The sequence below is a fragment of the Apostichopus japonicus genome, chromosome 3, assembly GCF_037975245.1.
Source record: "Apostichopus japonicus isolate 1M-3 chromosome 3, ASM3797524v1, whole genome shotgun sequence".
NCBI classification, from domain to species: domain Eukaryota; kingdom Metazoa; phylum Echinodermata; class Holothuroidea; order Aspidochirotida; family Stichopodidae; genus Apostichopus; species Apostichopus japonicus.
The window spans coordinates 766,540-784,639 of record NC_092563.1 but is presented as its reverse complement, the minus strand read 5'-3'; the positions used below and the strand labels follow the sequence as shown (position 1 = coordinate 784,639).

General features: G+C 37.0%; 1 protein-coding gene across 2 annotated transcripts; it reads right to left on the bottom strand.

The window, feature by feature from the left end:
- Positions 1–61: 61 nt before the first annotated feature.
- On the bottom strand, positions 62–18,012 carry LOC139958916 (cytochrome b5-like). Of its 2 annotated transcripts, XM_071956370.1 has the most exons (7): positions 17,591–18,012; positions 13,637–13,673; positions 11,031–11,122; positions 9,658–9,687; positions 9,194–9,231; positions 5,035–5,101; positions 62–2,001 (listed from the first exon to the last, which is right to left on the bottom strand). In XM_071956370.1, the coding sequence occupies exons 1-6, from the start codon at positions 17,708–17,710 to the stop codon at positions 5,065–5,067; spliced, it is 354 nt and encodes a 117-aa protein (XP_071812471.1). In that variant the 5' UTR covers positions 17,711–18,012; the 3' UTR covers positions 62–2,001; positions 5,035–5,064. The 2 variants fall into 2 exon arrangements, with proteins under 2 accessions (XP_071812471.1, XP_071812466.1); XM_071956365.1 differs by lacking the exon at positions 5,035–5,101 and having other exon boundaries at positions 17,591–18,010.
- Between the last annotated feature and the right edge of the window lie 88 nt (positions 18,013–18,100).

Below are 18,100 nucleotides of genomic sequence, written 5' to 3'. Positions count from 1 at the left end.
TTTTTTTAGGATAAAAACAGTTTGACATTCAACAGTCCCAATCTGGATACAATATATCATATTAGTTTCAGAAAACCTTTTTATTTTTTCTATGCCATGAATACAACATTTGTCAAGGGACAAGTCTTTCCAAATTTCTTATTATTGTTTATATGACCATTACAATAGTAAATATTGTTAACCAGACTCCATCAGGCCCACTACTTCCCAAAGCATCAAAGTTTCTCATAGTATACCACAGATCTAGTTCAACTCTGTTAGATCTACTTCAACAAGTTAGAATAGAAACCCAGTAATTTATTTGTGCATGAGTTTATCTGCAGTTCTAAAGTCTGCAGAACTTGTGCTGCCATATTTGAAAGCGAATGCAGAGATGTTAATAAAACAGACAAAATATATGCAGGTAGTTGAGTACATGTCATAAGGTAGGTCTCTGGGGATACAGGGAAACCTGCATAATAAACAGACCCTTTATATGCTATTCATAATACAAAGTTAATGATCAAATACTCCAAGAGAATCTATCGGTCGACTATTTAAAGAGTGGGCCAACCACAGTTTGATCTACCTCGCCCCTTTCTTACTGTATTCATTTACAAATTATCATACCTCCAAAACTGCTTCAAATTAATTATTTGATCAAACAGAAATGTTTCTCATGGTTCTGTTATCACTGTCTGTAAGTAGTTGGAAAGCTCGTCTTAACATGATCATTGTCACGTTTGAAATCAGTCTTGCAAAAGTAAAAGCAGAAGCTAGAGGAATACGACTAACATATTACAAACCAGTGTCCAATCATCAATTACAATAGAACTACCAGAAATCTTAAATTATTGGTTAAAGCCTTGGTTGGGCTAAGCGAATTATTAACTGTTGTTGACACATAGCCCTCATCCCACACTGCAAGTTAATCTGTAAGTTTACAACATTTTAAATCCGGAAACATCTTTGTACTCTACATTATCGATTCAAAGGACAAGAAGCAGTTGCAATGTTTGCAAGCAAGTTTTGGTGGGTTGTATTTTGCCTATGGATGACATATTCAGACCTGTTACGTTTATATAGGGTAACCAAATTATGTTCTGTAAATAGTCTGTTATAATTGGGGCTTTTAGTATTAGTTGGTAGTAGATTCTTACAGGGTCATAAGTTTACATTATACCTCAAATTCACCATCAAGACCTGCTTAAAAAGCAAAGCTACAAAAATTCCATCTCTAACACAAAAGTTTACCTCTTTCTGTCTCTGGTTTATAAATGATTATTTATGCATGATCACTGTTAATACTCCTGTTGTCTAGGTTTTGCCAACATTAAAATATCACACATGATGGTAGTGCATATTGGTATATCACGTCACATAGCAACCAATATATGTCTAGACATTTTACAGAGACCACTCCTCATTAGTTTATTACTTAACATCCCTTGATATATTCTGAAATTATCATGTAGCAGTTAACTTTAAAATAACACAGTAAAACTATTACTACTTTCTTTAATTTGAAAAATGATCAAATCTGAAAAACCAAATTTATTAGATATTACTATAATGGGTCAATTCCAGTATTTTACCATCGGGAAAGGGGATGGTGTTGTGTCCCATACCCCACCTTGAAATTCAGAAAAGTTCTTCTTGGTCCTTTCAATTCACTTGAGTTCAAATTCATCGTCAATACACAACAATTTTTTCGTTAACCCCTCCCTCTAGCATCGTCATGGTTACAGTGGTGATGCAACAATTAAGCTAAGCATCTGGCATTAAAATTAAATCAAGTTTAACATCTGTTCAATGCCCAAAGATATTCCTAATGATTTCAATTAATTGTATTCATTAATGTTGAATTTGTTTGTCTCCACTCAAAAACTGTATCAAAACTGAACCTGCGGTTGGAATGTTCTTACAGAAGAGAGACGTCAGTTGGATGTTGCAAAGAAGTAACGATAACCTAAGGCGACACCTAGCGCGATAATTCCTGGTACAATCCAGTTCCAAAAAGCACTGTGAAAGAAAGGGAATAAAAACAAGAAAGAAATCAAAAATAGAAATTGTTTCAAGTGTTGGCATTATATTACATACTTGATGAATAGCTTACTCCATGAGTAACTTCAGCCCAATTTTTATATGCAAATCAGCCTTGGTCTAGCTATATATCTCTGGGGGAGGGGAATATTTCATGAATTTTCTTTATGTATTGAACATCTTTTATTGTAATGAGTGCACTACCCATAGAAAAAAATGTTTTGGATTTGTCTGTGTAATATATAGCAACTTAAGTTGAGATGTAAATATTGTTAATGCAGTTTATACATGTGTGTGTGTGTGTCTGTGTGTGTTGTATCTTACCAGCAAAATCCACTAATTGTAGACTTCAATCATCTTTACTGTCGCCATAAAGTATTTATCATTCAATGGTCCTACACTAAATAGCTTACAAGAGCAAAATTACAATAAATGGAATTCAAAATAGCTGTATGTATCATTCTACAACTGTCAGTTCATTTGACTAACTGTGTGAATGTGTGAGTGTCTGTCTGTGTGACTCTCAGTGTAACTGACAGGATATCCGTCTGTCTGTCTGTCCATTTGCCTGTTTCCATCTCAATAAATTAACAAGGGAAGCCATCTACAATGCTTGTGCAATATTTGCACCAAGTTCCAACAAAATTCAGGCACTTACACATTATTCATTCAAACATAACATCAACTCAATCCTGAAGAAAATTGTGTTTCTATAAATGCATTAGGGTATTACACTGTGAATGTGTCTGTCGCTTGATATTTGTGGTCAATTCCTTTGTTCTTCGTTTTCTTTGTGTCAAAGATGAATCTAATCATAGTCTAGTTAACCTAATTTACAAGAATTGAAAGGACCATTTCTATCATTATTACCATTACTGGAACATTGCATGGCAGGAAAATACATGTACACATGGACTACATCTTATCTCCAAAGGAAAACTAATCAGTTTGAAGGTGTTTTCTCATCAGGCATTACATAATACATATGTACATCCTTTCAATGCAGTATGCAGCTATAAGTAATCACCATAGCCTTCTAATTCAAATACATTTCTGGCAAGTCCAACAACCGCCTTTATATCTTAAGAAACTTCAATAAATATAAATGTCACACTATACACAAAGGAGAAGTTACTACAAATTTATACAAATTACAGAATGCAACTATCAAACTATTGACCATACAGTATGTTATGTATCAACCATTAATGCAAGCAATCTCAAACAACATTGATATGATGTGCAGGTTACTGATAACTGATAAAGCAATCACAGAAGGACTGCTACTTCTGGGAAACATGCACCACTATGAAAATTGATGCTCCCTATCATAACCACGGAGGGAAGTCTCTCTCTTCAACCTATCTCTTGCCCCCTCCCCCCCCTCCATCTCTAACCTCCCCTCCCAAACTTATCTATATCCCTCTACTGTCACCATCCCTTTGAACACTTGTAATTATATCAAAGATACACAAATACGTCCAGTTTCACAGATGCATGCTGAATAAATACACACATGTGCATAACTATTATTGATCATGTAATGTCAGGTTTTCTACTATCTTTTTTCTTTACCAATTTTTTTTTGGGGCAATCCTGAGAAATACCTCGCTAGCCACCAATTTCTGTGCTCCTTAATAAGACTGTTTACAATTTCCCAGTCACTTTTCTGTAGTGATTTGCCAGACAATGCAAAACCAATGGCAGAGGCAAAACAGAACTAACATGCATTGAATGCAACATGGTTGTACATATAAACCATACAGTGAAGTATCATAGAGTGCAGTGTCATAGAGTATATTACAATTACTATTGAATATTCATGAGTGAACACCATTGAATATTCATAGGTATTGAGAGCAGAAACCAACACTGAAAATTCATAGATTGATGAGGGCAGAAGCCAGAATCAACATTGCAGTGGTATTAAACTGCTGAATGATATTATTGTGGTAGTATGTGTGTTGGATGGAATTGCCAGAGATGAATTACAGGCTTCCAAAGACAATGTTAAACAGGGTGTGACATTAGGATCGAGGTCAAAGGAGGAGGGTGAAAAGAGGCACATGGGATGGGGATGTTAGAGGAACGTATGTCAGGGGATTGTTTGGCCTAGGAGCATTTGAAAATGGTACATCAATGGGATAGTCCTAGGCAGGCCTAGACAGAGGATATATATTTTAAATCAGTCTAGTTATAGAATAGTCTTGCTGCCTTTCTTGAAAAAAGGTGACCGTGATGCCCATGGTGGTGACCATGAATAAAATAAAATGGATCCTAGAAGCAGTCCTACATTATGTACTTGGTGCAATTAGTGCGACATAGAGGAACGAGCACTACAAAACAAAATGGACAAAAACATGAAATCAAAATTAAAGAAAATACTAACTTGAAAGGGATCTATAACTATTCCCCCCCCCCCGCTCAACACCACACTGACTGTTTTCAATGCTTTGATGGTCATACCTTTTAAGATAATATCAGTCAACCTTTATTTATTTGGGTGCCAGGCTAATGTTGTCAACTTGCGTTACACGTACAGAGATATTCACTGCCATACTTTACAACATGCTCAGGTGAGCTGTTTTGTCATATCTTGGAGGCTCACCAGTTTGACAAATTTAGCCTCTATATTATTTAGCAGTGCCTATTCTTCCTCATCCTCCTCCACACCTGCCTCAACCCCCCCACTTCCTCCCCCCACCCACTTCCTCTCCCCCTCACACACACACACAAACTTATAAAACTCCCTTTCCTTTTAATAATGTCACACTAAAGACATATCAGAGGCAAACACCATACTCAAAATTTTGGATCCAATCACACAGATTTTTCAATTCATTCTTTACATGGGCCGGAGAGAAACATTACTGTAGTTGGAGCATAGGATAGGCTGGTAGGTTGTCAAGTCTATTTCCCTAGGAAGTACTAACCTAGATAGATTTCAAACATAGCTATTACAGTGACTGACAACCATCCTTAAGAAACGAAAGCAGTTACAGTAAGCCATACCCTAAAAATGCTGTCAAAATGAAGCCCATCCTACATGATGCAACATGATTTGCTTGAAGTCTTTTGACTGTAAGTAAACAAAAAGAAGAAAAACATCACTCCCAGACCACATTTGATTCATCACGACATAATTGCCACAACATTTAATCTGATGCACATGGACGGATGGACGGACGGACGGACAGAGGAACAGTGGAAGCAATGTTAGTACGAGGGTCATCAGGGGAAAATGCTAACAAGAAAAGTTCACAAAAATTTTGACAGCATGATGAAGATGTAACTTAAAGGTGTTGAAGTGAGCCTATTGTAGCATATCTGAACGCAAATTACTTCTCATTAAATTGGGCCTTCACCTCCTCCCCCCCCCCAATCTAATATATCTCCCTTAATTTAGGTGATTCTTTAAGTGTTCAAAGGAAAAAGTCTGACAGGATCACACCATTTGAAATATTCAATTTATGGCAAGGATCACACTTTTCTTCAATTTTTATTGAAGCCTCATTGATTTACAAAAAGCACAATAGATATCAATGCACAAGTATATTTTACGCTGTGAACAGCACCACTACTAGAAATACCGTTAAAATGCCTAATTTTCATCTTTTTTTGCTTTGGTCTTTGGAAAAAGCCTTGCTCTACTAAAACAATTTTTAATAAAAGTGTACCAATTATTCAGACATGCCATATTTAGAAAGAATCCAATTATTCCAACCCACACTACACATTTATCTTCATAAATTAAGATAAAGTTACTGGTAGTGTGTTGCAATGTATTTTTTACACTAGTTGGACTGCATGGTTATAGGAATCTTACAATCTTTGTAACTTTCCAGAGCAAATAGGAATCCCTCTTCTGAACCTAACACACCTACCCATCATGTAATTTGCAAGGGTATGAAATCTTTAAGGCTAATTAAAGTAAAAAGTAAAGAATAAAATAATTAATTAAATTAAGAAAAATAACTTAAAGAATAAAAAAGAAAAACATTAAACATTAAAAAAGTGTTACTAACTGGAAACTTAAAATCTGTTCCTTAATTGGATCTAGGGGAAGGTGGATTTTGGTTTGAAATACAACCTGCTGTTTCAAGTCACCTTTTCTGCATTGACTCAAGGATTAGTATTCAAAGTGAGGCTGCCCTCTAGTAAACTAAGACAGCATGTTAGATATACCAAGTGAGGGTTCATCTACAATTTAGTAATTACTTTGATTTGATTCTCTCCGATATTAATAGCTCATTCCATTGCAGAAGACATGAAACTTTGGAATTGTTGTTACTTTATTTGAATTTCAAAAAGCAGTTACTGATGCAATCGGTGTTTGTCCATCACATATTATTTGCACTAATGCGCTCATCCAACTAAAGGATTGGGTTCAGGACCTCCCTATCATACCTAGGATTGGGTTCACAACCTCCCTATCATACCTAGGATTGGGTTCAGGACCTCCCTATCATACCTAGGATTGGGTTCACGACCACCCTATCATACCTAGGATTGGGTTCAGGACCTCCCTATCATACCTAGGATTGGGTTCAGGACCTCCCTATCATACCTAGGATTGGGTTCACGACCACCCTATCATACCTAGGATTGGGTTCAGGACCTCCCTATCATACCTAGGATTGGGTTCAGGACCTCCCTATCATACCTAGGATTGGGTTCACAACCTCCCTATCATACCTAGGATTGGGTTCACAACCTCCCTATCATACCTAGGATTGGGTTCACAACCTCCCTATCATACCTAGGATTGGGTTCACAACCTCCCTATCATACCTAGGATTGGGTTCACAACCTCCCTATCATACCTAGGATTGGGTTCACAACCTCCATATCATACCTAGGATTGGGTTCACGACCAACCTATCATACCTACGATTGGGTTCACGACCACCCTATCATACCTAGGATTGGGTTCACGACCACCCTATCATACCTAGGATTGGGTTCACGACCTCCCTATCATACCTAGGATTGGGTTCACGACCACCCTATCATACCTAGGATTGGGTTCACGACCTCCCTATCATACCTAGGATTGGGTTCACAACCTCCCTATCATACCTAGGATTGGGTTCACAACCTCCCTATCATACCTAGGATTGGGTTCAGGACCACGCTATCATACCTAGGATTGGGTTCACGACCTCCCTATCATACCTAGGATTGGGTTCACGACCTCCCTATCATACCTACGATTGGGTTCACGACCACCCTATCATACCTAGGATTGGGTTCACAACCTCCCTATCATACCTAGGATTGGGTTCACAACCTCCCTATCATACCTAGGATTGGGTTCACGACCTCCCTATCATACCTAGGATTGGGTTCACAACCTCCCTATCATACCTAGGATTGGGTTCACAACCTCCCTATCATACCTAGGATTGGGTTCACAACCTCCCTATCATACCTAGGATTGGGTTCACAACCTCCCTATCATACCTAGGATTGGGTTCACGACCTCCCTATCATACCTAGGATTGGGTTCACGACCACCCTATCATACCTAGGATTGGGTTCACGACCACCCTATCATACCTAGGATTGGGTTCACGACCACCCTATCATACCTAGGATTGGGTTCACGACCTCCCTATCATACCTAGGATTGGGTTCACGACCACCCTATCATACCTAGGATTGGGTTCACGACCACCCTATCATACCTAGGATTGGGTTCACGACCACCCTATCATACCTAGGATTGGGTTCACAACCTCCCTATCATACCTAGGATTGGGTTCACGACCACCCTATCATACCTAGGATTGGGTTCACAACCTCCCTATCATACCTAGGATTGGGTTCACAACCTCCCTATCATACCTAGGATTGGGTTCACGACCTCCATATCATACCTAGGATTGGGTTCACAACCTCCCTATCATACCTAGGATTGGGTTCACAACCTCCCTATCATACCTAGGATTGGGTTCACAACCTCCCTATCATACCTAGGATTGGGTTCACGACCTCCATATCATACCTAGGATTGGGTTCACAACCTCCCTATCATACCTAGGATTGGGTTCACAACCTCCCTATCATACCTAGGATTGGGTTCACAACCTCCCTATCATACCTAGGATTGGGTTCACGACCTCCATATCATACCTAGGATTGGGTTCACAACCTCCCTATCATACCTAGGATTGGGTTCACCGCATCCCTATAATACCTAGGATTTGGTTAACTTCACGACCTCCGTATCATATACAGTTTTTCTCGCAATCTCAAACCTTCACCCTGTTGTGCAAGACACAACTACCAGCATATCTTGGATGGTAGGGTATGTTCAGTCCTCTGGTATTCAAACTTCAGTGGTGGAATATATCTAATCCTGACCGAAGCACTTACTTAAGGAGGCACGCTGGGTTTGAAGGGGTGTGGGATAATGGGTTTCAGTATCGTGTTTAGCATTCAAGTGTTCTGTGCATTATCTAATACCCACAGATATATATATTGGTTTGTCTTTCTATGGTAGTAGGTACAGTACCATATGTGTCCTTCCTGCCTAATTGGAAGTAAAACAATGAATTGTTACAGTGGTTGGATACTGCAGAGTTACATAACTTTCGATTCAGAACTCAAGTTTTGCTTTTTGCTTTCGTAATTGGACAATTTGAAAGATGACGTAGACACGACCATGTTGTAAACATTGCTTATGTTCCTTCATATGTCATAATTTGATTTCTATTGCATCAACAATTGGACAATTCAAACTTCATACAACACAACCAGAATTATACTGTGTGTTCCAGGCACTCTCATACATACTTTGGCTTTTGTGTGTTTTAGTCATGTTATGAAATCATATCATCTACAATGATGGAGCACGTATTTGTTTACTTTATAAATAAACAACGTGAACAGTCATATGTTAAACCAACAACCTAATTCTACCATAACAGTCTAATTATTGTTGCAATACCAAGATGCAGCTTAATTCATTAATGCATGAAGACTTTTAATTGCAGAAAAAATGGGGATAAATGTGATGCATGTGGTTTAAAGGATGAAACATAAAATGAGCATGGTTTGATTCCCATGTTAGAGTTAGGTGCTGTAGTGAAGGTCATGGGTGGTGTATGACCTAACAAACAGTAGAAAACTTAAATGTGATGTAATTAGTAAATGAATGTTTCCTCACCCGCCGTCATTTGACGATGATGGTAGTTCTTCTGCTCTCTGAAACAAATGAGAGCAAAACACAATATCAGTTGGTTGTTATGGATATGAAAGGTTACCACAGCAACAGTAGATACCGACAACCTAACACTGCCATACATGTTCAGCTACAAGAGTTAATAGACTTTATTATTACCTCCGTTAGGATTACCCTCCCCCTCCTCCCCCTGCCCCCTCCTGTTAACAGTGTCACTAAAGTGATCCCTCTTCTTCTGTATAACAAGAAAATGCGTTCCCCTTTCATATTTGCCTTTCTTTTGCAAATTAAGATACAGCATAAGCAAAACCTTTCAAATAAAATTTCAACATGATGTTCCACCCATGCTGCACAAAACCAGAGCGAAAATGTCAAATACAAAATCATTTAAAAATCATTTACACACAATCTAAGCGAAACGGAGAAACCTTAATGAGCGTCATATTTACCTTTACTTTAGCTGATTTCACTTTATCTTTCTGGGGAACATAAAAAAAAATAATAATATTTGATGTTAGTTCAGTATCTTACCATGCATCAAATAACAGACAAGTAAAATATGAATCCCTACCAAGTACCAAACATGGATACGGTAATCCTGTGTGGTTTGTAAAAGATACAAACATCTATGTTAAAATGACATTTGCACACGTCCATGGGTGAAGCAATGACAATTCAGTTCATTATATATATATAACTGTAGTAGTGCTGGATTATTGCATTACTTGACAGTATTAAAAGGGGGTAGTTCTAGATTTGTATGAGCCGAACTGTTCTTGTGATTAAAAAGAAGTCTTTTTGCATTAAGTCAGTAAATTTCACTACACCTGCCAAGTGTTACTTAATATACTGTAATAGCAACAAAACAAACTAAGACAATCTCTTGAGCTTTTAATACACCAGCTGATCCTTTACCTGAGTTTAAAACTTCTATTTGATTCCCAATATTCATAGCCAAAACCCAACCTTTCATAGTAACATTTAACAAAATCAGATTTTTTTTGGCAAGTTTACAATTGTTCTTGCATATTTGAAACAAAAGCAAATGTTAGTTTGGGTAACATGGTTGGTATCTGACAGTATCTAAGGTTTACCTGACAGAACTCATGACTCCAAACAGCTGCCCTAATAAAATCCCATACAGTATGTATTTCTTTGACTATCTCACTACAGTACCAGCATTTTGTATATATTTTCCAAATGTTGATTATTTCAAAAACAACATTTTATGATTAACATTTATAATATTAGTCGCAAGTTTTGGGTCCTATTCATCAATGACAAAACATGTAAGATTGGACAAGATAAAACTTAATCATATCAAACCGAGGAATCATAAGTTAATTGGAAATCTGATTTCATTTGAACTATAAAACTTGTCCAATGGTTCAAAACTTTGGCAAAAAAGTACATTGCCATAATTGTGTGATTGTTAACTACCAGAAGTAGTTACCAAACAAGAGTGTAGAGTTAGGGATTGGTTTGTTCATGTTTACAATGGAATACTTAATGAAGCCTTAATTGGTAACTAATTCATCATCTGCTGCCATGCATAAATTTTCAATCACTTTTGTCCATCTTTGTTTTAACTTTAATTAAATAAAACTTGATTACTCTAGCTAAGGAATTGACATCGCTGAAAGCTGCTTCAAGGTGTTCCCATAGCATGGAAGACTTGGTCTTACACTAACACTGACCTTTCAGTAAAATGCAGGGGAAAAAATGTCCCCTCAGTTGGAAAACGTTGGTGAAAATATGGTTAAAAGTTTGCTTTAAAATGAAATGACCGTCTCAAAATGATCTTAGCTGAGTAGACACTTACTTCATCTAATTCTCCGATAAGGTAGTCCTTCATCAGCTCCCTGGCATCTTGCGAATGACCTACGTCTTCAAACGATTCTGAAGCATTACCACCTAGAGGCGAGAAATGAAAAGAAAAACACAAATGATTACTTAGTGACATTTACATGGAAGGAATTAAGGCAAATATAGTGATGTTGATAGAGAGGAGTTAATTATACCCAATTAGTACGTGTTGAAACTCTGTAACTATAATATCAGTAGCACTGTATCTGTATGTCACATTCAAATAACATTAAGAACATAAAGGAATTAATTTTGAAATTGAGGGAATATTCACAGTTTGCAGTCTCTACCACAAATCTTTTAATAACCTTCTTAATGACATCTGATTAACCATAACTTGTTAACCCGCCCACCCCTTTAAAAATACAAAATAAAATAAAACTGTTAGCAAACTGCTTATCCACTAGAGAGCCTGTGTAAGAGAATGTGTAAAAGTAAGTTGGCCTGACGTTTCGATCCTAGCAGAATCTTCTTCAAAGGCTAAATGACAAGTAACAATAACAGAAGGGACAAAAACACGCACAGAATACAGACAGGTTAATGAGCACGGTGAACACAAAGAAACCTGCTCCTTTAAAAATACAACAGGAGGTTCTTAATATTCTCTGACACAAGCTTTGTTTGTCTTTCCCAAACAAGTGGAAACAGCAACGCTTTATGATATGTTCAACTTTGTTGCTAAGTGATATTTTAGTAAAATTAAGTATATGAACCAATTTTTCTTTACAACAAAGGAGTGTAAATAAGATGGAAATAAATGAAAACTGGTCCGAGGTAATAATCAATTGGTGTGGTGCCAATGACAAGCCTGTGGACCAGGGACCACTATTCACTTGCAGTGTCCTCTCATCATGGAAACCATAATTTCACCTGTCTGCTTTAAATATAGCAGTGGATATGACAGCCTGCAGTCTACATAGTTTCACTCATAAAACAGGGGTGGGGGCAGGGGGGGGTGTCTACATCATTCCAATTTCCAAAAAGATATCATGCATAGCACAGTCAAGTCAAAAGTCATCCTATGTTCAGAGGATAGTCTCAGAAATTCATTAAAACCATCCAGCATGGTTAAGTAATGAAAACTTTGATAAAGAAAACTCCCAGAACACATCCAGCAAAGCAATAGTCAGAATTATCACAGTGTTGTAAATTCCATTGTGTTGGTTGACAATTTCTACGTAGAACTTTGCAAATTTTTCTTGAAGATAACAATCAAAACACCATGTAAAGTGCTTGTACCCCTAAGTCTAGTAGTTGTGAAGACATTCAGATAAAGTGAGTTAATATCAAGGTGAAAGATCATTGAGTGACATAGGCACTTTAAAGCTGACCTCCAAATAGTGTGAGACTGTCAGTGCTTGGTTGTACTCAGTGAAGCGTACCCCACTTTAAGAGCCAAGACAGTGTAAATTGTAGCTGAATAGCGGCATGCTTGCTCACCATTACATCACAAAAGCCCAGCACATTGCTAGCCTTCATAAAAAAAAACAAGCTGAGCTTGTTATCAATGACATTTTTATGCTTCTATTGCTGTCTGCATCTCAACCTAAGCTTTACTTTTTGCTCCCCATGCCCCCCCCCCCCCAAAAAAAAGTTGTCCAATGAGTTCAATAGCCATGGGTATGCTACAGTACTATAATATTGATAGTTCCACTGCCAACCATGTATTAAAGAATTTTATCTCCTTCTGAAACATCAAGTACTTCTTGTCCCCCCTCCCCCCTCCCACCCCCTACTTACTAGTATATATACCTCAGTTACTTCTGTACACACAGATATAAAATTTAACAAGAATGGGGTTCAAAGGTCACACCTTTCCTAAGTCTCAGCACCACACTGTACAGGCATGCATGCACTATCAGTTATATACTCTTTTAACTCCATCCATTAGTTTGAAGTTTGATATTTAGCCTTATTTCCTTCATCAAATTTGTCAGTTCCTTAGACTTTATACTTTTCAAGATACAAACAGGTCAAACTAAACTCACTGTTATGTACAGTATATCTATTCATTCATTTCTCTGTTTCTTATCTCTACAGACTTTAACAGTAGCAACAATTATTTCCTTCGATTTTGATTCATGTAATTTTAATGATTAAACATGAGCTGTGATTGATAATTATGTCATGTCATGTTCACCACTGATACCAGGGTTGGTACTTAAAGCAATTAACACCATGTACTGTAGATAAATCATCCCATGGACTTCAACCCTGAGTTTGTACTCTGGATCCTGGTTTATACTGTAATACATACAGTACTGTCTAACACTACTGTCTAACAAGAGCACACCTGTACACTGTAGGTTAATGTACTATACGCCCAGGCTGCTCAGACAACATATACCAAGGACATCACAGGTGAATGAATCCTGAGCTCGTTTGTGATTTAATCGCAAAAGTAAAGGATAATTAAATGTTAAACTGTATTCTCATGTTATCATATGAAAAAGTCATATTTCCAAAGCAAGGAACACACATAAAACAAAATATACATTTTCTATTAAAAATGTAACTATTTAAAAATATTTCAAGTATTTCTAAATTACTGACAATCCTTACCTGCTTGTTCAAGCATAACCTCCTCTCCACCGGGATGCTGAAAGAAAAAACAACCAGTTTATCATTAAACTCAAAAGTGACTAACATTATAGTTTTGAAATGACTTCATTGCCACATTGTCATTATTATTTTTTGTTATCACAAGTACAGTAGAATGATGTGCAAAAAGACTTGCGGCAAGTTCAATGTGTCTATCACATCATACTGCAAAATGACTTGGGGCAAGTTTGATATGTTCATCGCGTCACAGCTCTACGTACTGTACACTCTAATGCAATACCAGTTGTATTGTACATCTTACATACATGATAGCTTGGAGAACTCTACGTAATATACACCTGAATGCAATAGATCTCAAATGAAATTAATCAAGTTATTCCTCTTGTTCTACATACTGTATCTGCCTCCAAACATTTTACCGTAAGTACTGCAAGCTATGTGCAGTACAGTGAAATATTATCCAATACTAAGTTAGTGCTAATTTCAAACAGTTCTGTTATTTTCTAGATATGTGAAACAATTAATATATATGTTTGATGTTTCAGACCTCTTACACTTAAATGTGTTCCTATTTTTATTTGATTTTTTTAATTTGATATTATTGAAACATTTGATTTTCTGCACTTTTTGTTCACAATTTCTGTCAACAACAATGCTGTTGTCAGACTTCATTCTTTTCTTTGTGATATACATTAGGCAAGCTATTAAGATGAACATGATTTCAAATGGTGATGTTGCAAGTTTTGTCACACAAAGAATTGTCCACTAAAGTCATTGACAGGGAGGGGCAAGGAGACTGAAGGTCAGTTGCTTTATTATTACTCATAGGTCTACTCTTTGATTAGTGCAACAGAGACAATTGTTCAAGATTTGCTGGGTTGTGGATAGTAGTGGATACCCATATAATACCTTATTTTAGCAGGCATACTGTAACTCTCGAAACAAGTTTGGAGCTTTAGATTAATTTGAAGTGGTTTGGTACAAGAAGAGAATCAGTAAATGTTGATGGTAAGACAGTAATGCAGGTCTACACATGTATGTCACACTGTACCTCCTTCTTAAATAATACACTAAGTTATAATTAGTCTATAATTAGTGCAACAGAGACAATGATCATAATTGTTCAAAGATTTGCTGGGTTGTGGGTAGTAGTGGATACCCATATAATACCTTATTTTAGCAGGCATACTGTAACTCTCGAAACAAGTTTGGAGCTTTAGATTAATTTGAAGTGGTTTGGTACAAGAAGAGAATCAGTTAATGTTGATGGTAAGAGAGTAATGCAGGTCTACACATGTATGTCACACTGTACCTCCTTCTTAAATAATACACTAAGTTATAATTAGTCTATAATTAGTGACACAGAGACAATGATCGTAATTGTTCAAAGATTTGCTGGGTTGTGGGTAGTAGTGGATACCCATATAATACCTTATTTTAGCAGGCATACTGTAACTCTCGAAACAAGTTTGGAGCTTTAGATAAATTTGAAGTGGTTTGGTACAGGAAGAGAATCAGTTAATGTTGATGGTAGGAGAGTAATGCAGGTCTACACATGTACAGTAAGTCACACTATACCTGCTTCTTAAATAATACACTAAGTTGTAAAGTTGTAGGAGTTTGCTACAGCAACCGCATAGACTGTGTGAACCCTACACACCTACATTCCCTTTTGGTCTATCTGTATACTACTCAGATTGTACAACTGCTGGAAAAAATGACTGAGAAAAGACTTTTGTACAAGTTTGAAAGTAATAAGCCAATTGGTTCTTTCATGGTAAAATTATATTGACAACATTTCTTAAACGCATACAATGCTGCTTTGTTCCCTACAGTACATGCATTCTGAATTATTTTCTATTTTCTTTCTTGAAGATGGAATTGAGAGAGATGGGGGAGGGGAGGGGAGCAGATTAGAGAAACATTCTCCATCTTTGCAATATGTATCTTCATGATCTGAAACAACTGCCTACTATAGGTTGGTAGAAAAGGATCTGACCTGACGGAGAAGGTGACCTTGTGTCGCGCCGATAATCGTTTGCGATATCGATATCGGCCAATGTCTGCAGTATCGGCGGCATATCGGTAAAATTTATCCCTATTGCCGATAACGGCAACCGATATAGAACATTTCTTTGCCACAACAAAGCCACTTCTTTTTACTTGCGATAATTTATCAATCAGTTCTAAAAACCCATTTCTTTGGCCTCAGTTTTGATTTCGAGTTATGAGGTTCGAGTCAGTCCAAGATGTAATGTAATGTATGTCGCCCAGTCACAGAGTTGTTGACAATTCATAATCATGGACGTTAAAAATATGAATCTAAGAGACTGACTTCGGTCAGCTTGCAGCTTTGATTATAGCCAATGAGGCGTCTTCGCGAGTTCCTTTATTATTATTATATATTATATTATACATACTACATACATGCATACAATATCCGATATTCCAATCCCGATATCGGCTTGATACTGATATTTTTAAACAGCCAGAATGAAGGTCAAATCTCACTTTAAGTCATGCATTGATATAAAGTATCAAAATTATAATCAACTCATATTGTAAGTTCTAATCGTTTTCACAACTCACAGACAGTAACCACTTGTACAATTCTCATTTGTGGTATCCCATTAAAAATTTAGTGAGAAAATATGTGCCTATTCTATAACGCTAGTCCTAACCCCTTTTTAAATGAACGATCACGTTCCCCAACAAGTTGATATGCATGAAACTGTGTGCTGGCATTTTCTCTTCTAATTTTTTTGGGGAGGAGGGGTGGGCACTAACATCTTCTTCCTGTTACTATTGTTGTATGATTCGTTACTGTTTGAGGCCTATTTCTCTTGTTTGTCAAAATTAGGAATTGTATCTTATGATACTTTTGGAATACACATGGATTTTCTTTATAATATATGCATATGCCTTTATATATATTGTTATAGTATATTTATATATGTATAAAGGCTTCATAATTGACGCACCTTCAAATATTACTAGCAATGATACAGCAGGCAACCTAAACTTTTTGCAGCAAAGCAGTTACATATTTCATTGAGTTTGAATCCATTTCAGGTTTGAGCTGATCAAATTGTGTTTTTTTAAGCTATTAACACCCTCCGCCCAGTTTTGCACGTATATTTTGCATTTGGTAATCTTACTCCCTAAAAATAACCAAAATTACCTCAACATGATACCACTGCTCTCTGGGACCTGACCTGTCTGAGCTTATAGAGGCTCAGAGCATAGCAAACAACATTCAGAGTCAATGGATGTATACTTACAGTAAGCTTATCGACAAATCTGTCAATTTTGAGGTATGAAAGAACTTGAAATGGCAGATTATTTGTGTTGTGTAGGCACAGAACAATAAATATTTTGAGATCATTACACTTCTGACGAACTACACATGTGAAATTGAAAAACACATTCAGTTGAGTGATTTGGATTTTCCTCTATACTGTTGATCAAATTCTTAAGTGCGTCAATTGCTATATAATATATATATATAGGCCTAGATGAATTTGGTTGGTTTGCGACTATCTTGGCGCAGAGTGCTCTACAGGTATGTCCAGTTTACAGAGCGGAATATAGGTTGGGACTAGTTGAGACTACCACAACTACAAGCACTACATACCAGTTGCCTGATGATTGCTCAACACGTGAAACTCTGAATAACAACTACTAGGCTAGTGTTGAACTGTTCCACTAGTCTCAACTAGTCAACCATATGAATATGTATTTGAGATTCTTATTTTCAGTTCGAGAAATGGACGGTGCGGATAGGCCTACAGTCTAGTGATAGACCCTGAACAAGAAAGTAACGTTAGGCAGTATTTGAAGTAACGTTAGAATATAGATTACCGAGAAACCTATCCTTTATTCAGTTTAACGTATAACTTAGCTAGGAGCTGAAGCTCAGAAGCATAGGCCTGTGTTCGTTTTGATCATACGTACCTCATCCAAGAATTTAGTAACATCATAAACACTATCATGAATGACAAGCCAAGAAGAGCCGGTAGTTCTGTGTTCGCTAACTTCTTCGAGAGTATATGTCTTCGTTACTGTCTCTGCCATTTTCAAGTAATTTCTGTTACTATTGTAGGTTAGGCCTAGTCTGTTTCAAATAATACAAAATATGCAACTTCTTGTTGTGAGATCGTCTTTTCGTGGACAACGGTGCGACGGGAGGATTTCAAAATTCATGGAATAATTCGTCTCCTTTCAGCTCAAATTATTTCGCCACCTAATGTAGGCAATTTTGCTGTTGCAGTTGTAACGAAAGTACAAGTACACGCTAACTGCAGGTACACAATGTATGGAACAGTGCCGGTAGGTCACCTACAACTTACACCAGTGTAATGATAGTTGTATGTGCGACACATGACAGTTTTCACGTACTTATGCAATAAAAGGTATCGAACGCCATCCGGATTTATATGTGTAAGAAAAGACCGCATACGGCGC

Coding starts and splice junctions, on each gene's coding strand:
- LOC139958916 (XM_071956365.1), bottom strand. CDS start 17,710: ATGGCAGAGACAGTAACGAAGACATATACTCTCGAAGAAGTTAGCGAA. Junction 9,688..11,030: donor TTATCGGAGAATTAGATGAA/GTAAGTGTCTAC, acceptor TATGTTCCCCAG/AAAGATAAAGTGAAATCAGC. Junction 9,232..9,657: donor TGAAATCAGCTAAAGTAAAG/GTAAATATGACG, acceptor CATTTGTTTCAG/AGAGCAGAAGAACTACCATC.